This window comes from Equus asinus, chromosome 2, assembly GCF_041296235.1.
Source record: "Equus asinus isolate D_3611 breed Donkey chromosome 2, EquAss-T2T_v2, whole genome shotgun sequence".
Lineage (NCBI taxonomy): Eukaryota > Metazoa > Chordata > Mammalia > Perissodactyla > Equidae > Equus > Equus asinus.
Window position 1 is genome coordinate 100,830,947 of NC_091791.1, and position 25,291 is coordinate 100,856,237.

The 25,291-nt window shown below is 50.0% G+C and overlaps 1 protein-coding gene across 1 annotated transcript in view; it reads right to left on the reverse strand.

Annotated features, from left to right (window-relative positions):
- Positions 1-105: 105 nt before the first annotated feature.
- ABHD2 (abhydrolase domain containing 2, acylglycerol lipase) overlaps positions 106-25,291 on the reverse strand; it is a 95,709-nt gene continuing 70,523 nt past the window's right edge. The window contains exons 6-11 of the mRNA XM_014842558.3: positions 23,717-23,900; positions 13,875-13,967; positions 11,391-11,501; positions 8,998-9,067; positions 7,401-7,485; positions 106-5,924 (exon numbers count right to left, since the gene is read on the reverse strand). Of these exons, the coding sequence (XP_014698044.1) occupies positions 5,728-5,924; positions 7,401-7,485; positions 8,998-9,067; positions 11,391-11,501; positions 13,875-13,967; positions 23,717-23,900 (740 nt within the window). The 3' untranslated portion in view covers positions 106-5,727. The remainder of the gene's footprint in view (positions 5,925-7,400; positions 7,486-8,997; positions 9,068-11,390; positions 11,502-13,874; positions 13,968-23,716; positions 23,901-25,291) is intronic.

Here is a 25,291-nt window from a genome sequence, read left to right on the forward strand (position 1 = left end):
TTGGTGTTTTATCGATTTTCCTTCAAGCTCATGCTTTGGTGAAGATACAGGAAGAATTCTTTTAGATGGAAAATCTCCACCATACAAAGGACACACAGCCAGCCAACATTTTTAGTCTTTTATTTTTTTTAAGTAAAGAAATTCCACTGAATCAAAGATAACAAAATTACAGGTTTTTTTGTAATGATCTTTGTTTACCACCACACACAATCAAAACAAAACCAAAAGTAATATGAGAACATAAAATGATCTAGGACACCACTGTTTAGTATAATTTCTTAATAAAGGTAAATATCCTCGTATTTAGAAAAAATTGCATTGCTAGTTGCGAATTTAAACGCCCCGGTGCTGAAGGGTTCTGTATTTCCCCCCAAAGCCCAGCAGCACGGAGGGTTTCAGAACACAAACTCAAAAATACATTATTTTCAGGGCAGCATTTTAAGTTTCAGAAAATCCAAATAAAACAAAACAAACGAAAATGAGGAATGTAAAAGTGATGGTTCTCAAAAACCAATCTGGAAGCAGATCTGCCAACGGGAGGATGTGGTGGGCTGGAGCCTAACCAGGGAAAGGGAAATGCAAACTGGCTCCCCACCCCGGCCCCGGCCCTGGTGTCGCTAAGGCAGCTGCAGTGGTGGGAGTCAGAAGCTCAGGTACAGTGAAGGTCTTCCTGAGGCAATGAGTGGGAGACCCAGGTCACCTGGAACTGGTGTGGAGAGGCGAGAAGGTTCTACATGGACTTGTCTTTTAGGAAAACTGAAGAGGCAAAACAAAAACCAAATAAAACCTAACTCCTACACCCAGGGACTTGGTGCACCCACATGAACAGCCTGAGAGGGGAGTGGCTGACGCCGGGACCAAGGGGGCCAGCAATTATTCTCGGTGACTGTTGGCTGCTCAACGTGGGTGGTCTGGAAGGAGCATGCCCATCCAGATGAAGGGTGTTTCTGCAGGTGCTATAAGTGGACTGTCCCCAACTTACGGCAATAGTAGATTTCTTTGCTAATGCGGACTAGAAGGAACAGAAGGTAGGTTATAGATTTGATTACGAATTGACAGGAGTTGAGTTAAAAGGACTTAATCCACTGATTAGAAATTCACTTCAGCTTATTCATTAGAGATACATGAAAGCTTACCCATGCTAGGAAAAACAGTTCAGGAAACGGGGGGACTGACTCTTCCAAAAGGGGCAGCTGTCTACTGTCTGGGAGTCTGAGAATGGCTGCCGAGCCGGACTCTACTTCCAAGGGCCCCTTCGGGAGGGTGCCTGGGCCCTCGCATCTGGAGGTTGTGGTGGCAGCGACACAGGCAGAGGACGCAGCTCTGGTTTTGGTTAGCAATCCAGTGCTGACTACCAGCAGCGGCCAGTCCCCCTTCCCTCCGCTTCAAATACAACTTGGCAGAAGCAATCCTCACTTACGAAGAGGGGGCACTTCCCTCTGCTTAGATAACAGAGGGAGGAGAGACCCTTCCCTCAATTGCTTGCCCTCTAAAGGCCACGCAAGTCCCCTTTTCAGGGCTTTTTGAGGCATCCAATCTAAATGGCTTTGGACAACAGAGTGAGGCCAAGAAGGCAGGCAGGCATTCGGGGATGAGGCATTTGGCCAGTTCTGGATCACTCATATTGTCCAGGGGTCAGGGGCCTAACGTAACAAGGAGCGTACAGGCCACGTGCAGAAATTCTCTGGTTTTGCTCTGGCTTTGCTTCAAACTTCCAGAGCAGAAGAACTGGAAATCTAATGCCACAATATTGTTATAATACCAGGGCATATTCTGGAGGCAAGTTAAGGCTTTCTGGGCAAAGAAAAGGATTGCAGAGGATACTGGGAGATGCTGCAGAGAAATGCTTCTTAACCACTCTCCTGTGCTGCCTGAAGGACAAAGATGAGTTCAGTGATCTTTACTTCAGCTCTAGTTCAGAATCAATGCCACAGGGAAAGAAAAACCTCTCACATCTCGGACATCTGCTTGTCTGGCAAACATAAACAAGAACACATGTATTGTTTCCCGGGAGCTGGCAGAATGGACCGCAAGTTACAAAGAGAGCTCTCATTCGGATGCCAGGCGTATCAGCTCAGCTACCCAGAAAGTTCAGCTTTAATGAGGACTGGAGCTTCCCAATGAAAGCCTGAGCGGGAAGGGTTTCTGCCCTGGGCATGCTCAGTGCTCTGCCTGAGGACACAGCGGGATGGGGACATTCGCCTTCTTCCAATGGTCAGCACCTGTCCCAGTCACAAGACCCCCACCTCGGAACAGCAAGGATATTGAGATGACAGTGGAGACTCTGAAGAGAGGCCAAAGACACAGGGCTTGGGGCAAGATCAAGGGTCTTCCCCAGCAAAGGCTTCCTGCAGAAGCTCCCTCTCTCCGAGTCCCTTCCCAGTATCTGTTTCCACTTGCAAGGGCTGTAGGAGGCAAGTGGGGATGTTCAGGCAGGTGATGGGTAACTAGATGGAGCAGTTTTAGAGATGGTCTAAGGTGAGGTAACTGGGACTTGGAGAGGTGGAGTGGAGACAGGACGAGAACCCAGGTCTCCTGGACTCTGGTCCCGTAACACCATGTCAAGAAAGGAATGCTCCTCTTTCAGGCATATTTCCACTCCTACACTTTGTCAGAGCATTCCCTGTAAGTGTAAGATGCTGCTCAGAGGCTAAAAGAATATCGTGACAACAAACAGCTTTCTGCTTTTATGCTGCTCTGGAATCACTGGTACAAACTCACAGCAGGAGACAAGAGGTTTTCTTCAAGTCTTTTCAACTCCGTTCTAACACAGATGAATCAAGGAGACCTGACACCATTTTCCAGATAATCCTAATTTGACTGGGATCAGTTACTCATCAGCGTCTTTCAAGCCTTTAGGACTCGGGGAGTACAACCAGGAGAAATGGGGGTGCTTTCCCTCCTTGGTTTTTAGCCTGTTATTCCTGCAATAGAACTGTCTACGTCTTATATCCTTAACCTGATTTAAAAATATAATATTCAAATGCTCTTTGAAAATTCAGCCTTGTTTTAACCCAAACAGAACCTTAATAGCAAGAAGAGCACTCATGTTATCATCAGAAATGAAGGATTTTAGGAAGAGAAGCAAGTGAAGCTGGAGGAAGGAAAAAGCTGACCACATGTAAAGTGCTGTCCCCTTGTTTACTAGGCAAGCTTGCATCTCTGTGAATTCAATGCCTCTGTGCTCTCATTCAGGGACAGACAAGAATTTTCCTGTAAGACAGCCACAGTCACATTCTCATTTCCATGCTCGCGAGCCCGATGCTCGAACAAAGGGCTTCAGTCAATTTCATGTGAGCCAAAATGGAATGTCAGTGCCATTCAGAGGCACACACTGAAAAGATTTCAGCTGGGACCCGGCCCCCCCAGTCCTGTGGGGGACATTCTGGTTGGACGGCAACAAAGGCTACACCCCAAGCCGTGCCTCTCCTCCAGGGGGCCACCAGAACTGCCCTGCGACCAGGCTCCAAGGGCTTCTGGGTCCCCAGGCTCCCCGCCAGTGTGTGACCACAGGGGTGTCTTTTCTTCTCCTGAATGGAGCCGGTACCTGGCCACTGCTTTGTCAGGACAGGTCAAGAGATGTGGCCTGAGGCCAACGAAAGGAGCCTCTCGCTTCCTGGGATGGTGATCCAACCCCATGAAGTTATTGCCTCATTTCCCTAATTTCACAGAAAGCCTTGAGGAATGAGGGTGCAGTAGGAAATATGACTACGAATCTCCCAGATTACAGCTGTGGTCGTTGGGAGGAGGGAAAAGCAACAGAGGAGAGGGACTCGCTTCCAAACTGAGGGGTGGATGATAAAGTGCCAACTTGTGCTAAAAGAACATGAAGAGGAAATGCAGTAGAAAAATAACAACTTGGGAGAAAAGTCACAATGATGAATTTGGGGTGTGTGAGAAATTAGAACAAAGCAAAGAGGAGACCATAAAAATCTCAATCTTTTGAGATAATGGCTGTTTTCGATGTTATTAGGAAGATCTGGTGATTGTCAGAAAACAACTTCTTCAGGTCACAGACATTACTGTCACAGTCATTTGGACCAATGCCCCAGCTACGTACCCCTGTGGGCATCAGGGTTTGCATCCGGGCCCTCAACTGGCTCCCTGGAACCCCTTAAACATCCACCTGGACCCACTACTTATATTCCCGTCTGTCCTGGAGCAAAGGAGATGAAGCGGGGACATTTTTTAGAAAGTATCCAGGCAATTTCACTTGTAGTTCTGTTTAGTTCTAGATAGCAACTGCTGATTTTTCAAAGTGCAGGGTTTTTACATATTCAAGTACCCCAAGAACGGAGAACCGGAGTACTCGGAACCGAGAGTGACATTTTCACTTGAGAAGACACACTTCAGAAAGATCTATCCAACAGACTACGAACACTGGCTACTAAATTAAAAATCTGGTTTCAAAATCACATGCTCTTCGGTTGGAGAGATCTTTCTCCAAACTCAGATCCCGCTTTTGAATTGTTCGGTATCAAAAGCCAACGTTAGAGAGACCTGGGTTAAAAAAATAAAATTGCAATTGAGTGCTTCAACAAAACAAAACGAAACAAAACACCCCTTTTTCTGAAATGAGGGACAGAAAAAAAGGCAAATGATGACATGTACATGCTTAGACTAGGAGAAGAGCTCCCAGGCTCCCCTAGAGGGATGTTCTCTCAAACCGCAGTAAACTGAGTTTGTCATTGAACTTGGGATCTGGTAGTATTTTGGCAATCTACCTGGTCCAAGTGCCCCATTTTACAGGTGAAGAAACTAAAGTTCAAGGGTCTTTTCCAGGGTCACATGGCCAGTGAGAAGCAGAGTCAGGCGTGGCCCAGGCCCTTTCCGAGACGTCACACTGGGATCACACAAGGGCAGCCGCTCAGGACAGCTCTTGTTGCTTCGGGGGTCCCTGGGAGCTCAGAGACACCTCTACCTAGGAATTTCAATAAAATGAGCTACCGAGAAGTTTCTAATTTAAAGGCCCCGAAGAACAGTGTTTCCCACATTTTCCCGGTGATGGGAATCACCTGGGGCACTTGTCAAACATAAAATCCCCAGACCCCTCCCCAGACCCACCGAAGCAGCTTTTCCAAGGGGAGGGGCCTCGGAGGCTAAATCTTTAACAAGTGCCCGAGGTAACTCCCATCACCAGCAAAGTGGGAAAAGCGTCTTAGAAGACAGTGAGGGAGACACTTGGCTTGTGACTGAGGGAATTTGCTTTGCCATGTAGAAGGCCGCACTCCAGCCTGGGAGGCCCAGGCCCTCAGGCTCCCAGCTGAACTGCATCTTCAGCAGTGGCCTAGACCGGTGAGCTCTTTTCAGGGTCTCAGTAGGGACACACACAGCCACCAGGGAATGATGTACATCCTTCACTGTTCTTGGGGAAAAGCCTTTTGATTGGCAAAGCGAAACTGCTGTTCAGACACATTTTTAATAGGGAAACTAGATGTAATTGGCTTAAAAGCAACCAGGTGGTGAAACTGGACAGGAGGGTGGGAACCCTGTCGCCTGTCACCATGGCTAACAACGCAATGGAGAAAACCAGTAAGTAAGCACAAAATAGCCTGGAGCTCTCAGGGACAGCCGCCTACTCCAGCACAGGTGTGCCTGGTGGGTGGTCCCCGTTGATGGTGTGAGGTCAGATCCAGGTCACTGGGGGAGAGGGGGGACCTGAAACAGCAGATGAAGGAGGTTGGTTCCAGGGGAGGGCAGCTGGAGTGCGGCAGAGTTCGGGAGGCCTCACTCCAGGTCGGCCTCCACCTGCTCGGTGTCGGAGCACTGAGACTTGTTACATTCCCACTGGCAGATGGCGTCGGCGTACTCCACCACCAGCTTATCCATCCACGTCAGGGGCTCGGGGAACAGCACGGAACCCTCAAAGAAGCCCAGGTGGCCCCCGTGCAGCGGCAGCACAAACATGACATTCTCCCGTTTCTCTGCAGGTGAAAGGCAGCTGCGTGAGTCACTGTCCTTGGGTTAGCACAGGGCAGGAGGTGCCAAGTGAGCTGGCCACGCTGCTGCAGGCTTTTCCCACTGGGGAAGGTCGAGTAAGTGGGCATCCGACCTCCGTTTGCTCTGCCTTGTTCACCAAAGTGGGGGGATCCGATGGGCCAGGCAGGACAGTGGGCTCTAGCAGGTTTGGAATAGCAGCTTTGCTTTGGGGCAAAACGGGCTGTGTGGGTTTTGCGGGGAGAAGCCAGGCACTCGTATTGCTAAAGCTCCCTGGGCGATTTGACTGTACAGCCAAACGCTTCCCAAATTTGTGCATCCAAATCACTGAGATTTGCCTTAAAATGCAGATTTGATTTTAACAGGCTGGGGGAGGAGCTGAGAGTCTGCATTTCTAACAAGCTCCCAGGTGATGCTGAGGCTATTGGCGGGGGCCAGGCTTTGGGGAAGGATGCATAGCGTTTCTATGGTTTTTTACTAGAGAACAAGGTGAATTCAATACAGTCAATGCTATTTCATTGCAGACATTTATCTTTTAAGACTAAAACACAAAGCTGCAAGTTGTGTTAAAAGATGCTCAGTGGCGAATGCTAAATGGCCACCCTGAGATTACTAACGTGGAGCCTGACTTGATGAGTCCACGTCTAGCTTAGTCCCACATGGGCTAGTATAGGCCGTTACTAAAGATGTGTGCGAAATGGGCAGCCAGGGGAATAACTGACAGGGGTCCCTTGCTGGCTGCTCCAGGCCTCTGAGGTGCTTCCTGGCATGCACACTTCTGCCTCTACTGGCCTTTTCTCTTTTCTGACCCTGTTGATTCATCCTATTCAGTCACCATTTCCTAATTTCTGTGTGAAAGCATTCGAGCTGCGGAAGCTCCTCTGGAGGTACAGAAGGACACAAGTGCCGCCGCCTTCCCTCACTGCTCCGTGCAGGGCTGAGCGGCCGCTGTTGTGTAGGGTTCCTCTGTCCACTGTATTATCTACTCTTCTACCCTGGGGTTATGAGAGAGCCAGAAGTACCCCTCCTCCCATAGAGGACTATGGAGGGCGGGAGACTGGTCCCAGGGGTTGAATTACAATGCAGGGTAAGTCGGGGATTCCCAGGGTTTGCTTTTCAGGTTAGGTTTTAAGTCTAAATATATCTCTTTAAGTCACACTCTCAAGACTTAATGGAACCATAAGCCTGAGACAATAATTTCACAGGACACGAGGGGACTCCCCACACCCCTCTTGTCTATGAATATAAATGATGTTCCTGTCTCCTGCACAAGGGTGGAACACGAGAAGGCTCTGCCCAGGCCCAGACCCCACGATTATCAGGCTAGGCCGAATAAGAACATTGCCACAAGACGTCCTTCCCCATAGAAGCTGGTCTCCAGGAGATGACAGCAGGGCAAAGGGGACACAAGTGACAATGGTGATATGCTGATCAGTGAGGGAGCAGCGGGAAGAAACACTTACCCGAAAGAGATTTTGGAATGGTCAGCAGACTTTCATGCACCAAGGGGTCATCAGCTGCATTAACCAGCATGAGAGGCACAGAAATCTGCAATAAGGAAATAAAGCAGAATTGAAGTATCGATTCCCTTTATGCGAGCCCACTGAGTCACAGCTCAAATTCCCTACCGGACATGTCTTTGAAGCAAAGGGAAGACGGTCACTGCTCGGTTTGCTGAAGAGCTGGGTTCAGGCCCCTTGTGTTCCCTGACAGTGGCAGGAGATCACACTGCAGCTATGGCACAGTCCTGGCAGGCGTGTGCAGGAGCAAAGCTCCGGGTCCTCAGTGACCCACGTGCTCTGATGGAGCGACCGTAAGTACTCAACAGGGCTCACCGACAAAATTCTGACGATCCTCACCGTGTTTCAGGTTAGCCACATCTTTCAGAAAAACGACTTTACAAAGAGTTGTGTATGTATTCATTCAGTTTATATTGCGGGGAGAAAAGATGGAGTGTGCTCCACTCCAGAGAAAGGCGGCTTTCTAGAGGAGTCTGAAGGTCGGAAAGAGGAGTAGCCTGGTGGATATGGGGGAGTGCTTAGCAGGGTTGCAGTCAACATCCATCTCAGCACAAGAGCCACTAGTCTCCCTTTTCATTGTAGTGGAGACGGTGCTGATGGAGAACTTGGATATAAGCGAACAGCCGTGCCCAGGTAGTGTAATGACTGGTTGTGCTGACCTGGACGTCTCTGACATTAGCTCTAGACAGCTCAAGGATTCTGTAATGGCTTAAATGAAGACACCAAAAGCTGGGTGATGATGCTAAACCAGGAGGGGTGGCCGATATGACAGATGGCAGACCGCAATTCACAATTATCTGCTTTAGCTGGGGGATTGTGGGCCAAACCCACAGGTGGACATTGACAGGGATAAGTGGGAAGTCCTGTGTTGGAGTAAAAAGAGCAATTGTGCAAAGACAGAATGAGGGAGATTGGTTTGGTGGTGGTTCAGGTAAAAAACACATGGGCGTTATGGTTGGCCGCAAACTTAATATACACACAGTTTATTGCAACTGCTGAAAACTCCATCCACGTAAACCAGACTACTTTGTCAACTGACATGTTTCTCATCATGTTGATACAGAAACGCATCCATCATACTCTGTTCTCGCCAGATCATGGCAGGAATTTGAGTTCAGTCCTAGGCACCACACTAACAAAAGACACAATGGCCAAAAAAGGGGTCCAGGCTTGTAAGAAACCTACACGGATCTCTGAGGAACCACGGCGGGAATGAGGCAGGACTCCACCATCAAAGGAAGACCGAAAAGAACGGGTGTTGCAGCAACTTTAAGGACTTTGCCGTAAACAGACACAGGAGCAGCCTGGTCCTGCACTGCGCTCAGGGGCAGCTGGGGATTAATCCACGGAGCTCACAGAGGGACAGAGCTTGGTTCAGTAATCAACCCAAGTCAACGACTAGAGTGGTTTGAGCCAGACTCTGGCTGAACTTCCAGCAGGGGAGTTCCGGAGGGATGCCTGTGATGCTGTGTGCGAAGCTGGGTGGTGGGGGACACTAACTCCGAGATGCTGCCACCTCTCAGTCGGTGCTGCCACTCACCCTGTGCAGGTACCTCATGCAGCTCTCCTCCTCGTAGTATTCCTTCAGGGAGTTATAGCCATGGAACTTCCTGGGAGACGCACGGAAAAGGACAAAGCAATGCTTGTGGTAAGATTGGAATGCAGAGTTGGTTTTATTACTGCTCCAGTTCCCACACTAACTCTCAGATCAGTAGAGTGTACACAGGCACCAGAGTTAGGGCTTATGAGCACTGGCTTTGGCATCTGGGTTCAAATCCTGGCTCTGCGACTTATTGGCTGTGTGACCTTAGGCAAAGTGTTTAACCTCTCTGACCTTCCCCTCTGTAAAACTGAACTAAGGACAGAAACTTCCTTAACAGCACTGTGAGATTTATGACATTAAAGTGCGTACAAGTATGGTGACTGACCCAGAGTAACTACTCAATGTGTTATCTACAGTAATTACTAGCAGACGTGAGGTCTTTTGAGGTAGTATAAAACCACATGTCACTGCAGACAGTGTGAAATGGAAATTCAAAGGCGTTTCTAGAACTTTCTTTCAACAGAATTCTTCCTGGTAGAGTAACCCAGACCACCATGAACTGGAATGAAATATGCATCAAACAACAGAAATGAGACAGGGATTCAAAGTTACCCATTCTGTCCACCCCCGGAGCAGTCGTCAGAGATAAGCTGACATTTCACACAAGCTCCAGTGCCCCGTGTGTAAGTCGGGCAGCCTTGCTCTGCCCTGCGCTCAGAGGCCTGTGCCCTTCCACCCGGGGCTCCGACACCAGCAGTCCACCCCAGGCCGGGGTAGCTCTCAAAGCCTCGTTTCACAGACTAGGGGCTCTGGTTTCTGAACAGTGGGTTTTTCTATTCTGCCTTGGGTCTTTAACATGTCCTGCCTGCCCCGAAGCTGTGGATCTCCCCCACTACCAGGCCCCGTGGGCATCGCTGTCTGGGAAGGACCCAGAAAGCTCAGGCTGGACTATGAGGGCCACTCGATAGGGAGGAGGCCGAGGGCAGAGACCATCTCTAGGACATTGGTCTTCACGAGATCAGCCCCTTTGTGGCCTCGGCCGCCAGGAAAGCACTGAGACCCTCCAGTATGACCGGGGACGGCTTTGTGAGCAGGCTGCCCAAACGCGATGACCACGAACACTGCTACCGGCGGGCACTGAAAACGGAAGAGCTTTAGGGAGCACTGAAGAACGTTCTCTTCTGGGCTTACAAAGATTCAGAAGATGAATGGGAAATTTAAATGGCTGTTTTTTTTCCTCATTAGACACCACAATAAAGTCACATGCCCCAGCTTAAGTGAGGATGGGTAACATTCATTCTCCCCTTCTGAGCATACCAGCAATTTCCTAGTTTCCTTTTCCTTTGAGTAACTGCTAGCAGGCATATTTCAGTTACTTGGTGTAAGAAAGCTACTAAAATCACATAGGAAGGTAAGTATAGATCCGCAGCCTCAGTCAATATCTGCCTACCTACTGGATGGACACTAGCTTGCTTTAGACCATGCCTAACGGTGTCAAATGATCGTTAAATAAAAAGGATGATGTTTTTAAAGAGGAAGATGAGTTCAGAGATCAACTTCACCTTTTCCAAATAAGGGTAACCTCAATCAGAAACTATTGGTATCAGGAAAGAGAACACTGTGAGGGTCTTGACCTGGGCCTGGAGGGGCCAGGCAGGGACAGGGTAAACGAGTGAAGTGGGCGGGGTTTGGGTATTACACTCAGAGGGGAGTCTTCACACTCCCAAAGAAAGAGACTCTGGCCATTTTTCCTGCCACACACAGCCCTGTTGGTCTATTTTCTGTTTTACTTTTTTTTTTTTTTTTGGTGAGGAAGATTGTCCCTGAGCTAACATCTGTGCCAATATTCCTCTATTTTGCACGTGGGATGCCGCCACAGCATGGCTTGATGAGCCATGTGTAGGTCCACGCCTGGGATCCGAACCTGCAAACCCTGGGCCACCGAAGTGGAGCGTGTGGACCCAACCACTATGCTACTGGGCCAGCCCCTGTTTTTTACTTTTGATAGAGATACAGGCAGGTACAAGAAATACTTCCTTTTCCTTTACTCCACTGCAAATGCAGATTACGTGGCCCTTGCCCTCTGCCCCGATGTCAAGCCACAACAGGTAGGGAGGGCTGTGGACAGCTCGGGTGTGCACCCCCCAGGGCCCCAGTTCAAGCTCGTTATGTCACACAGGGACGCAGAACAAGTGGTCTGATCATCTTTCTATTTTCCAAGAGAAACTAGAAATTTGGATTTTTCTCTGAAATCTTCAAGTTTTTGAACACTGGACACTTATTCAAAGAAAAAAAAGTCCTTAACACTGAAGTGCATGGAGGAACACCCTCATGCTGGGCAGCGCCAGCCCTCGGCCCCCTGCCTGGCCCCTGCCCGGGCACGGGCACACCTCATCACGTTGTCATCGATCTGCATCAGGGAGGTCGCCGTGTAGAGGCGGCTCAGGTCGGTGTCCTCCAGGCTCTGGGGCTTCTTCACGTGGTCTCCAAAAAGAGCTTGCCTAGAACGAGACATGCAGGCAAACCGAGAATAAAGCAGACGGCAAAGCAAATCACCAGGTCGTACACCTGAAGTATCTTACAGTTCTGTCAATTATGCCTCAACAAAGCCGAAAAAATTTTTTTTTTAATTTAAAAAGCAGACAATGAACCACAGCTGAGCCAGCTTCCTCACCCAGAGGCAGCCGGGAGAGAGCGTCTGACGAGGCATCTGCAGGCAAGTTAGAAACGGACCCCTCGGCCTTCAGAATGCCCTGGGGACGAGCTGCACTGTTGACTTTGGAAGGACTGGAGAAAGATGAATGTCCAGACCTTATGTTCCTTATCTTCATGGGCAGCCACACAAACTAAAGGCTGGGTTCGAGCCGAGGAGAAGATTACAGAACTTTCACCGCAGGAGGGCTCTGTGGGGAGTGGCGGGCCGTCGGCCCAACAGTGAGGGGCCTCCCTCCAAAGCTGTGGGGCCTCATCTTTGCACGGGTGTTGACACTGCCCCCTTCGGCAGAACCTCTTTCCCCTATGAGCCGTTTCTGTCACTTAACCCATTGAGCATTTGAGCAAATCGAGGGCTCTCCAACGTGTTGGCTAAAAAGCTAACGCACACTCAGGAGAATTATCATTTCTGTCAAGAAGAAGGTCCATCTGGAGAGGGTGACAATGGGGGGGGGACATCAAAATGAGCGCGCTTAGGCTCCCATTCCCCGCCAGAGCTCAGCCACACGGCCGGAGGAGGACTGAGTCCGCCTTAAGGTTTGGCCCAAAGCGGGGGAAAAAGTCACTATGGAACCTGAGTGTTCTGGGATCCGTTCACAACCTCTCCCGAAAAAGAGGAACAGATTTCTTTAATAATTTATTTTTTTTCAAAAGATTATTAGGAAGATCCTATCCCTTCGGGAGAGAACTTACAATTTAAAGTGTCCGTATTATGCAGTGCCGCGTGTCAGTTATATCTCAATAGAAGTGGAAAAAAAAAACTGGACAATGCTGATGAAAAATAAAATAGTGTCCCTAAATTTTCTAGATGTTTGGCTTTCTGTGGTAAATTTAAAGAATGTAAATATACTTAAAGCACATTCAGAAGACTCTCCCAATTTTTATGAATTACATGATGGACCTTCCAGACTAATTAATTAGTGGCAAGAGTGGGCCCTGTAGCAGAACAAACGTCCCCTGGGAGGAGCCACCTTCCCTTCCAGAGGTGCGGAGAGGGCTGGGTCTTGGAGTCAGAGTCACTCCCGACTCAGGGCCCAGCAGACAACAGACGCTCAAACACCACAAGCTGAAAGGAAATAGTTTACGTCCAGCCAGCATGGGGGACACGGTCTGTCTCCATCCTCCACCCAGCCAACACGAGGACCTGAGGACATGCCGGGCGGCCTGGCGGCACCAGCCCTTGGTGAACCCCGCCCACAGGAAGCCCAATCTGGGGTGCGTGGTCGGGCCGGGAAGTACCACATTTTCTTTTAACCAAGGAGAAAAAGAGAGTAAGAAACTGATCATTCAGTCAGATTGCTTTTCCTAGGATGGCGTAAGAAAACCCCTAAAGCTGTATTTTTTGAGGGCCCGTTATGTGCCAGGCTCTGGGGGAAATCAAAGAAGCCCCAGCCCTCCAGCGCTTGACAGTTTAGTTCAAGACGCAGGATTCACACGGCGGCAGCAACGGGAAAACAACTGGCGGGTGGAAGAGTTGGATTCATGGGGGAAGACTGAGATGGGCCTGAAAGGATGGGGTGGGTTTGGACAAGCAGAGATGATGGGAAGGGCATTCTTACAAGGGCACAGTGTGGGAGAGGCCGGGGGGCTCTGAGTGACCCTGTCCAGCGGGAGGGGAGGAGCAGGGGAGGAGGGAGAGATGACGATGACGTGGTTGTCATTGTCAATGATAACCAAGGGGAAGAAATCCTCAGTGACGTTCACCGGGTGCTACAGCACGCCAGGCATGCTCTGTCAGGGGCCAGCCCACTCGGGGATCCCGAGGGAGAGGCAGGACGAGCCAGGGAACTTTGCGGACGCTGCGCTTCGTCCCAGTGGCTGGACTGTGTCAAACTGCTGCGTGGTCAGAGCCCCAGGAGCCAGCAGAGCACGAATCCTGATCCGTGAGCACAAACGCGGCCGAAGAAGAAAGGCTCCTAAGCAGCGACCAGCTGCCCTCAGGGCTGCTCTAACTCGGGGAGGAACCGTGTAGAGTGGGCTTCTTGTCTCGGATTCGTGGGGAATTATGACAGCAGAAAGCGATGCGGTGAACTTGGTGGCTCGGGACAAGGTGGCCACCATGGAATCGGCACCACCCCTGCCCTTTTTTTTTTTCCCCTGGAGAAACAGGATTCTGGAATAAGCAGAGAGGAGCTGTCTGCCGGGAGAGGGAAGGGGCGTACCTGTGCGAGAGGATGATCTTCTTCATGTTGTCCGCCATGAGGAAGTTGTAGAAACGCCGGCACTGATCCCACTGCATGAAGGTCTTCTGGGCCCTGGGGGAAGCACAGCCCAAGTGAGGGGACCGCGGCCGGGAGGGGACGCGGCGGGCGCAGGCCGGGAGCCGAGGCCCTCGCCCCTGGGGAAGGTGCCTGCCCGGAGAGCACCAGCTCCCTCCGTGGGCACAGGGCCTTGGACGCGGGACTCAAACGATCTGCAGAGAAACCGCTGGTCACCACAGCCCTGCTGACCGCGAGACCCCACGGAGAAACCTCTGTAGGGCCCGAGGCTTCGTGGGTGACACTCCTGACACCCCGTTCCCCACTTCTCTCAGTCACAGACCCTGCTAGAACCTGCCAGAACCAAAGCCAGCTTCAACTGTCATTCAAACACCTCCCACCCTGAAAGCAAGGTTTCCTGGGTTAATAACAGGAGAGGGTAGGGGAAGGGTGGGTGGGCCAAGCTACAGTGCAGGAAAAATCTAAAAAAAAATTCTTTTCTTGCTGTTTGAGAGGGAAAGGGAAATCACACAATTGGAGCTTCCTTTGATTAGCCCGGAACATGTAAGGGGGAGGAATGGAGGGAGAGCTAGGGAGGCGACACGCCCGTCTGGGCACAGTGGAGGGGCTGGTCTTGAGTCCTTCTGCCTCCACAGCCAGGGCGTGTGGTGGGCACGAGCTAGGCCTGCCTGACTTGAGGTCACCATGAACCCCCCAGCAGTGGCACTAGGCAGGTAATACCATCCCCGTTTCCAGATCAGGAGACCAAGGACTCAGAGAGGTCAAGGGACCGGCCCTGGGTCGCACAGAACAGTGAGTATGGCTGAAGTCTGGGCCAGGCCTGCTCGGCTCCAGAGCCCGTGTTTGGCCGCCACCCAGCACGGCGGGAGGAGACGGCACGGCCAGCCTTCTCGACGGCCTCCGCAGCAGGCTGCCCCAGCCTCATGTCAAGGGAACAAACACCAACGGCTAATTCCCACCACTCCGCCCACGCTAACCCTCCTGCGGGTTTCTGGGTCTCGAGGCCTGATGCATGCTGGGAATGGGTCTGGTGTCACCAGTCCCACACAGAATCCATCGATTTCACACTCTAGATGGCAGGAGAGGAGACTGGGTGGTTCACAGGCAGCTCTTAAAACTAGTTTCTAAAAGCAATTTCCCCAAAGCTGCCACACTTCAAATTTGGAATGGCAACTGTTTCCCATAATATTATGGTTAAAAAACAAGAGCCAGTGGGGAGTTAAAAGACAAAGGGTGTGAGGATTTCATGGGCTGTGCCATGCTCATGAGACACGGGCTGAAGCTCAGAGTGTAGACTAACATCCCCTTCAAAGGTCAAAAGGCCATGCTATAAACGCGCGGGGGCCCTCCCCAAAGCGGCAGGAAGAGGACAGGCCAGAGCACCGTGGGTGGGACCCCAGCTAAGGGGGCCCTGTGGACACTTGCCTCTCAGTCTGAGGGAGGCAGGAGGGGGCTGGCCAGTCAGTGAACCACACCTGCTGCCTTGGGCGGCGCCCGTCCTCTGACCTGTGATCCCCAGGCTGCCCCTTCCCCAGGGGGCCAACGGTCTTGGGATCCCAGCTGTCTCTCGCCCTCATCCGTTTCTCCCTTTGCTGACCTCCCGACTGTTTTTGTTAGCGTCCCCCTCATATTAGAGGGAGTGCAGAGGTGGGGAAGGGAGGAGGTGCTGACCACAAACTTAAGATATGAGAGGATGCTCCAGCACTGCAGAAGATTCTCAACTGAATAACTCCACAGGTGCCACTTGCTGAAAGGCTCCAGGGATCCACAGAGCCCAGGGCTCAAAGAAGGGCAGGGACAAGGATGCTGGGGCCAATGTTTCACCCAGTCAGTACTGGCTAACACTGATTCCCAGTATCTTTGGTAACTTTATATTGATTTAATAAGACTTAATCAACATCAACGTGTGATAAAAACATTCCTTCCATTTATTTTAAAAAGCCCTGATTTCTTCAATTCCAACAATAACCTGAAAAGAAATCAAAGACAGGGGAACCTATAGACTAAAGGAAACTTAGGAGACAAATCAGTAAATGCAGTGTGGGCATTATGTGGATCCTGATTCAAATAAGCCAGCTGTGAAAACACTTCTGAGACAATCAAAGAGATCTGAACACTAGACTGGAAATGGGGTATTCGGGAATTATTGTTAACTTTTCGGGTGTGATAACGGTATTGTGGTTATGTTTAAGAAAAAGTCCTTAGAGTCTTTTAGTGCTACCGAGTGAAATATTTACAGACGATACGATGTCTGCGATTTGCTTTAAAATGATCCAGTTTACGGGAGAGGGGTGAGTGGATGTGGTGTAAAGGAACAAGAGTGGCTTAGAGTTAGTTAAGAATTGTTGAAGCTGGTGGTGGGTGCATGGGGGGTTCAACATCCTACTCTTTCTATTTTATATGTGTCTAAAATTTTCCATAATAATGAAGAAGGAGGAAGAGAAAGAAAGAAGATAGAAAATCATTACGGATCATGAGCTACTGAAAATCATTTGCCCTGCTGGGCAGAATCAAAGATCAAAGAGATGCAGACAAGAGTCAAAATCAGTATTAACTGGTTGATTTCAAGCCTCAACCACCATCTTCAGGGATGGTAAAGAGACCAGCAGGTTATCGGGACCTCTCTACACACAGCCTCATCAGGACCCTCACTCATGCAGCTCCCATCAAGCCAAACTCCAATTTATCCGCCCTCTTCTTGCAGTGGGAGGGAGGAGACAGGACCAGGCTAGTGCGGCAAACGAGCCTTGGGGCTGGCGATGGGATGAGGGTCTAACAAGATGTCCAGGCCACCGGGCTGGCAAGAGTTAGAGCAAGGATTTGAACTATGGCCCATCTGACGCCACCAGGTAGTTTGCCAAACTCTGCACAAGCCACTTCACCTCTCCAAGCCTCAGTTTCCTCATCTGTCAAATTAGAGCATTGAACTAGAGAATCCATTTGCACACCCAGATTGCTCCATGGCTCAAGCATCTAGACAGTTCTATCACAGAGGTGACAGAGGCCGCCCTGGGGAACCTTGGTGGTGTTTTCATTGCTTCTGCTAGTGGTAGATGGAATTTGGTAGACAGGGGTGGTAAGCAGAGAGCTGGCCAACTAGTGGTGTCAAGACTGGGTCTGAACCCTGGCCTCGGCTGAAGAGCCCTGAAGGCTGGCAGGCTCCTGGGCTAGATGGAGCATGCATCTTATAAGAATGAGGAGAATGTCTGCCTGGAAACTAGATGACTCAACCAAGAGGGTTTAAAGAGAAAGGTGAAAGTGGTAGGGAGGGAACACGCAGATGAAAAGGAGACAACATGGCAGACAGGCTTCAAGTATGACAGGGTGATGAGAATAGCAGAGTCACGAGGGCAAATGGGCAAGAAGGGGAGGGAAAGATGACATTTACAGCTGCAGGTATCAGTATGGCACTGGGCAGAGCACACCCAAGGCGTTGTACACAGGATTGTACACAGATCTCAGAGGGATCGGTGAGATTTGCTGAGAGGGGACCAGGATTGGAAGGAACCCTGTGATGGATACTGGGTGGCTGTTCAAAATAAGGAAAGTTTTCAGAAAGAGAAGCAGAAAAGTGCTATATGGCAAGAAAACACAGACCTGCATTGAGTCCAAAGTCCAAGGTGGAAAAATTGTGGAGAATGTTTGGGTGAGATCTGCCAGATCAGATGGAAGAAATGAATTTTACACTTCTTGATGCAAACCACAAAATGGGCACCCAAGCCGGGGTACTTCCCCCAAAACCAGCTTGGCTTCACTGGGAGTCTTATTCCAGAACGATCTGTATGGACTTTTAAAGAACTTTATCCATCCACCTACCTACTTAACTATTCTCAAAACAAATAAAGTTCTTTTAAAACCTTTACTTCTAACCAATGTAACATTAAATAATAAGACATTATCCATACTGGTTTCCCAGCCATCTGCTGGTGAGGGATTTCTCTTTGAACGGTTAATAGAATTTTAAAAGGTGTTGTGGAAGGAGATGGATTTTTAAACCACTTAGAAGAGGGTTCAGGTACAGGTGTCTACAATTATGTTTGGGGCCATCAATTAGGCAAGGAAGAGCTGAGCCAACCATTTTACCCTGATGGGGGACTGATGAGAGAAAGCTCAACTTTCCAACTCGTACTTTGCAAAACGAGTGGACCAAGCATTGATGAAAAGGAACTGAAGTTGGGAGAGAATGAACTGGGGAAAGAATGCATTTAACGCCCAAAAGAATTAAATTCTCCTGGCTCAAATAAATTACATCTCAGAGTGCTGAGAGACTGTGAGAAGAGCCCAACAGCTTTCCTGTGGTCTTTGAGAAAATATGGAGGATGAGAATGAGAGAGTGCTTCTGTGAGATTGGGATGGGCACATATGACTCATATCCCAAAAGGGGAAAGAAGGCAGGGATCCTGCAAATTAAGACTGGTGATGAATTTATGGGATGTGGAGCTAGGCAGTATGAAAAAATACCTTGAAAGCAATATGTTAATGAAACTTTAAAATTAAACTGCATTAAGAATTTTCCCAGAATGTGACGACACTGATGTAAGAAAACTACTTTTACTTGTGGAGGGAGGCGGTTCCCTTCCAGGCTTGCCCAGGTACTATCTTTTTTTTTTTAAATTGTGGTATAAAACACATACCATAAAATTTACCATCTCAACCATTTTTAAGTATACATCTCAGTAGTGTTAAGTATATTCACAATGTTGTGTAAGAGATCTCCAGAACTTTTTCATTTTGCAAATCTGAAACTCTATACCCACTAAAGTACAACTGCCCATCTCTCCCTCCCTACAATCATATTTTTACATAGTGGCCTTCCGCTCTACTTTTTTTTTTTTAACATATTTTATTTTATTTTTATTTATTTATTTTTGAGGAAGATTAGCCCTGAGCTAACATCTGCTGCCAATCCTCCTCTTTTTGCTGAGGAAGACTGGCCCTGAGCTAACATTCGTGCCCATCTTCCTCTACTTTATATGTGGGACGCTTACCACAGCATAGCTTGCCAAGTGGTGCCATGTCCGCACTCAGGATCTGAACCAGTGAACTCTGGGCCGCCGAAGCGGATGTGCGAACTTAACTGCTGCACCACTGGGCCGGCCCCCTCTCTACTTTTAATATACACAATCTGTCATGTTACGCATTTTCTTGATTTTGAAAGATAAAAGCTGCTTTGTCTTCCACTAAATTTGAGTGTGATAATTTACAACTCTCCCTCATGCTGGACATGTGGGTTACTTCTAACTTGGCCCTACAAGACAGTCGTGCTGCAGTGGGAGCAAAGCCAGGACCAGCCTTGAACAGGGTGGCCTCTGAGAGGACGGACCCAGGCAGAGGGCTCCGAGCTAGCAGGTGGTTCAGGGGCAGGGCCGACCTCCAGGGAGGTCATTACTTCCAGCTAGTTCAGCTTGAGATTGCAGGCGAAAGAAAACCTCCCCTCTGCCTGGCCGGGGAGTGGGCCACAATCCCTCGTGCCTGCCCGGCTGGGCTTTGTGGCCACATGGGGCAGGGAGCTCGGCCAGGAGGAGGGCTGACCACCGGCAAACCCCCTTCCTTCCTCATCAGAGTGTTTCCCTTAGGATGTACTTTGACAGGAATGGGATCGCTAAGTCAAAGGGCATGTCAGACACCCTCATTTCTCTGATTAAAAAAATTAACAACGAAAAATAAACAATAATCCCCAAGGCAGTGAGGGCAAGCCGTGTGGTCAGCTTCACAACCCAGTGGTGCAAAAGGTAAGCCGTTTCCTAGGTTGGAGTTGTGCCCACAGTTTTGTCTGAACTCAGCAGATTTTTCCCGTGCTTAGCTCTGATACACAATTAGTGAATCTTAAGCTGCTGGACAGCTCTTCGACTGTAAACCCAGGCTTGATGAAGGTACAGTTCTATAGAAGGACTTGATGAACAATAATGCTCGCTTTGCTCATAAACTCACCCACAGCCTGGAGTTTGCCCACTAAAAGCAAAGGAGAGAACAGATGCGCCATTGGTAGGGAAAGTGGTGCCCAGCCCTTCTCCATGGCAGGAAAGCCTGCTAACATGGGGACGTTACAGTGCTAAACTCAGCGGTGCTCACACGCACACTCAGCCGGGAGCAGGACTGCCTTTTGGGAGATCTGGTTATCCCTCTGTTGTCCTGTAAGGGGCCCTTGCCACTGGCCTGGGCACTGGGCTACTTCCTCCTGATTCTCACCTCCTTCCAAAACCCCTCCCCACTTGACTGAGGACTTCCTTGGCACCCATATGCCTAGTGTGCAATCTATTAGTGACATGTATTTGTTGGTTTGCTGCTTTGTAAACACCATTCTGTTATTAAGTGCTGTGAGGCCCTCAGATACAGACTATCTCTTATACCCAAACTGTAATAAAATGCTTGGTTGTGTTTTTTTCGGCTTTTTTGGTGAGGAAGATTGGTCTCAGGCTAACATCTGTTGCCAATCTTCCTCTTTTTGCTTGAGGAAGATTGTCGCTGAACTAACATCTGTGCCCATCCTCCTCTATTTTTTTGTATGTGGGACACCACGGCAGTATGGCTTGATGAGCGGTATGTAGGTTCGCACCCAGGATCCAAACCGGCGAACCCCAGGCTGCTGAAGCAGAGCATGTGAACCTAACCACTATGCCATTGGGCTGGCCCCCCCTTTCCTTTCTTGTTAAGCCCCATGAGAGTGGGGAACTTTTATGCCTTGTCCCCACTCCCTAGAAGGGAGTCTAGCTGAAGGGATCCATGAGTGAATGAATCTGCGGGTAATCTTCTGGCACCACTATTGGTCCCTGTCACCCTCCTGTCTGGTCGCAGTTCGCTGGGTGAAGTCATCATTGAGGCTTTTCACAATAAAGTTGCAGATGATTAACGAAACCAGAGTACGCAGATTGCCAGGGCTGGCCGGCCACGGTTTGCTGAGGAAGCACGTCCAGCCGGCCCCACACCATGCGCTTCCAGGGCTCGCGCCCCTCCTTCAGCGGTCAGCACGTCCTCCAAGGCAAGCTTGTCAGCAGCGGCTAGACTCTGCTCACTACAGCAAGCGGGCGCTGGCTTCTGCGCCTGAACTGGCTCTGGCTAGAGGGAGGTGCGCTACGGAGCCGAGAAGCCAGAGGGAGGGGACAGTCACTGACAAGCAGCTCTCTAGACTCAACCGGGAGGGATTTACCGGAAGCACGGACTCCCGTGTGTGTGGCCCTGCAAGGGGCGGCGAGCCCTCGCGGCTCCACCTCGGCGTAAAGGAAGCACGGCTGCCATCATCCCAGCGCCGAAAAGGCTCATGGCCCTCAAGCCTTGGCAGGAAAGAAAGGTGACACTGGTTTAAAGTAAGGCACTGTCCTTTGGTGAGCAGATCTCGTTAAAATGTCGAGGGGACCTGAGCCCTGGGCAGTGGCAGCAGACAGAGGGGACGTGTCTCCCTGACCTGCCACCAGCTCCCTTGTGGGGCCACAGGTCTTAGCCCTAGCATCAGTTTTCTGTGCTCCAGAGGACAAAGCTGCCTCTCTCTCTCCTCGCTGCAGGAGCATGATGTGACAATAGGTAATTACAAGTATGAGCATCTTGAGGGTCTCAAAGACGGCTGGTGTAGACGATGTCTACAAAAGGTATAGCACCTCACAGATCGTGATTTCCCAGCTTCTGACACCCCTGCCTTAGTCCGCACATCTTGGTTCCCCAAACGTGAGCATCGTGTGCTTCTGCCAACAGCAGGTGGCGCAACGGCAGCCAAATCAAAGGAAGCCGTTGTCATTTGAGATGTTGCACATGGGAAAAAAAAAGAAAACTAACTTGTCCTACATCCTCCCAGTTATCAAATCCGGGGCTCTCTGAACACAAAGTCAGTGCTCACGGTAATTTCAGAGCACTCGGTCTGGGAAGGGACTCCAGCGACGCCAACTGCATGGAGGATAGAAGGCTTGCTGAAAACTGGAGCATCCGTCAGGTGCGGGCAGGCAAGGTCCTCCTGCAGGGCCCTGCTCCCTTGAATCCTGTGGTAGGTCCCGTTTCCCCTCTCCATTATCCCAGTCACTGGTCAGGAGGGGACTTTGGTGAACTCTGGTTACATATTGGCCATGAGCTGGGAGTGAAATCTTCCTAGTAAAGCAGGGATGAAGGAACACGTCCTTTCAGCTGGCTCTCCAAGTGCCGAGGGGAGTGGAGGGGGATTCCCAACCGTCCCAAGGAGAGACGGGGGGACCACCCTGGGCCTGTAAGACCAGAGCCGGAGAGACCACTGAGGCGCCCGGCCCAATGACAGCTAAACGAGGCTAGACATCAGGAGCCACCTCTGAAATGTGTTCAGAGGCCGATTCCTGGCCTCAGGCCCAGATTCATGAATCAGAATCTCCACGGGTGGGGCCCAAGAAACTGAATTTATTTCTAACATGATTGCCCAGGTGAGTCTCAGTGAAGTGAGACAGTGACCAGCTCACCAGACCGGTCTTTGTGACCCACTGACCTACCCCACTGCCCATTTTACAGTGACTAGCAATGATAATGACAGTGACTACCAGCTTGCTACGTGCTGGCACTGTGCTAAGGCCTTCATATGCGTTCACTCCTCTCGCCCTCACAATGGCGCTATGAGGCAGCTACTATTTATTATTACTGTCATCCCCATTTTGCAGGCGAGGAAAACTGGAACGCAGGCCTTGGTCCTAGAAGTCAGGAAAGGTTCCATCAGGGATGTCTTTCATGCCTACTTTTGGGTACATTTAAATCCTTTGTGGCCAGGTTAAGCCTCGTGGGCAGAGGCTGAATTCTAGGCCTGCATTTGTCCTTTGGATGTGCTGGCTTCAAACTCCAGTAACATATTTTTAGAAACAACATGGCCTCTATCCATCCGAAAATGATGAAATAGGTTTAAACTACACCATGAGAGATATGGGTGAGGCAAAAAGGAAGGATTCATTTATTACCTATAAGGACTGTTTGGCATTAGGCTGGATCAATAAGGGAGACTTTTTTACTTTCTTGTGTGATTTTGGATTTCTTCAAGAGATCTTTAATAATGGGTCATCTGCATTTGTAACAAAAGACATTATCATGAAGAATGAACACAGGCAAATACATGAATGCATTTGAAGAGTCTGGAGAGATGTGTGCGAATGAGTGTGTGTCTAAGTGTGTGAGTGTGGTGACCCTCGAGAGCTCTGGGACAACACTGATCTTGAGGGGAGTCAGAGCGGACGATGATGCCCTCCGAGGACTCACCCTGCAGGGTCCTGCTGGCAGGAGACTAAGGGGCAAGATCAACCCTGACCCTTTGGTCATCTCCTGTGAGTGGATGTTGGGGATGCCTAAGAGAGGAATATTTGAAGGCGAGGACTCAGATTAAATGCTTTGTACAGATCCCTTCCAGATGCCATCTGACACTCACTCTTCTGTAGGGAGGAGGAACCTGGGATCACGAGGCCCAGCTCTCAGGTCCTGGTTTGCCCGTCTCCCGTGTCCTTCAGAAACCCACTGTCCCACAAAACTCCTGGAGCATCAGCACAGTGAGCCGCCTCACGGAGCCTCCGCAGGGAGACAGCACTATTCAGGGGGACTGTGGTCAGCTACAGATCTGATCCCATAATACGGCTGCATTGCCCAGACTGAAGGGGTCTGAGAGGGCAACCCCATTGTATGAAGTGGAAGCAAAACAAAGTGAATCCGAGACCCAGAAACTTCTGCTGGGTCTGCTACAGCATTTCCCCTGGTCTTCACGGACCAGCGTCTGGTGCACTGGGGCATCTCAATAAACAGGCACTAAGGGAAGGACCTGAGGGAAGAAAGGAGTGGGCACATGTGTGGGGGTCACTCACCTCAGCGCGCTGTAGCCCTGACACACGCTGACGCAGCACAGCACCTTGTCTTGGTTTGTCTGAGTCTCCCCCAAGTATTTACACACGATGTTGCCGCCCAGGCTGAAGCCCACAACGACCAGCTGGGTCAGGGGGTACGTCTTCTTGATGTAGTTGACCATGGCTCCGAACTCCCAGGTGCAGCCTGTGGACAGAGTCAAGCCGCTCAATCACTTGAGGTGCAACGAGATCGGAGAAAGTGCAAGCTGGAGGGTTACTAAACGGGTGCCAAGATACTAACAGAGAGAGAGAGAGAGAGAAATACATATCTGTATGGCGTGTGTGTGTGGAGAGAGACAGACAGACACTTCTCCTGGGATACCTGGAGAGAAGTTTCCAGATGCCCCTCAGTATAAGAGGAAACATGGCCTTGGCAGTACCCACGAGGGGAGGTACCATGTTTAACAGGTGTGCACAGCTCCTTTCAAGGTGGCTGGTGAGAAACCCGTCTAGATGCTCATGGAAATCAAAACAGGTATTCAGGGCGCGCAGGAGCACATTTGCTCACACACAGATGCTAACAAAAGCAAGAGCAACACCTTTGGGATTAGCTTCTCAGGCTACAAAACAGGATGCGATACCCACGTGTACAAGGATTCACGGTGTTAAGAAAAGTACCAAGTGGATGTTTACAGGCTCTTCTTGTCAGCATGGGGGAAGGAAGGAAAGACAAACTTCAGTCCGGAGGGACGGGCTGGATGCTCTATAGACTAGGATAAAATGTTCTTGGTGACGTAAGGACGGGGTGCCAAGGGAGGCAGACCCATTCAGAGACACGCAGAGGAGCTTTCCCAGCGGAGAGCGCGTTGGGGCCTCGTTCGCCCAGAAGGGATGACCTCGGCTGGGGTCCCCTAGGGAAGCTGGTGAAGCCAGGTTATGTCTCAGCAGCTTTGCTAAGAGGAGGAGGTTATTGGCTGTAGGTTGGTGAAGAGATTTATCACATCCTTCTAAGACCCAACCCTGGCTCTTGAGGGAGCCAATTTAAAATCAAACCCAACAGGGAAAGTTAGGGATGTTGGCAAGAAGCATGTCCAAGACAGAGCGGCATGAGTAGAGTATGGCCTTACAGTGGAAACACACTGCTGACCTTGCACCAGCTCAGAGGTCTCGACATCCCTAACAGGAGCTGAGCTCCTTTCTGAACCAGCAAGCCGTAGGGGCACGGCCTTTTGATCCTGGGGCAAGCCCTCATTATATCCTCTTTCTCTTATATTGGGACACAGCCTAAGCGAGGCCAGCACAACCCCACGCAGGGGTTCTCGAACTGCAGTGCGCATCGAGTCCCCTGGAGAGGGTGTTAGAAATGGGCATTCCTGGGCTTCACCCCCAGAGAAGCTCATTCAGCAAGATGAGGGCCAGGCCCAGGAATCTGCATTAAAAAAATTTCGAATAGCTAATTCATGCACACGGCACAAAATTTAACAGGCATAAAAGATGTGGTAAAAGGTAATTTCCTATACTCTTTTTAAAAATATCAATGGTAGCATACATATTGTTTAGTACCTTGCTTAGCTTTTTTTTTTTTAAACAGTGTCT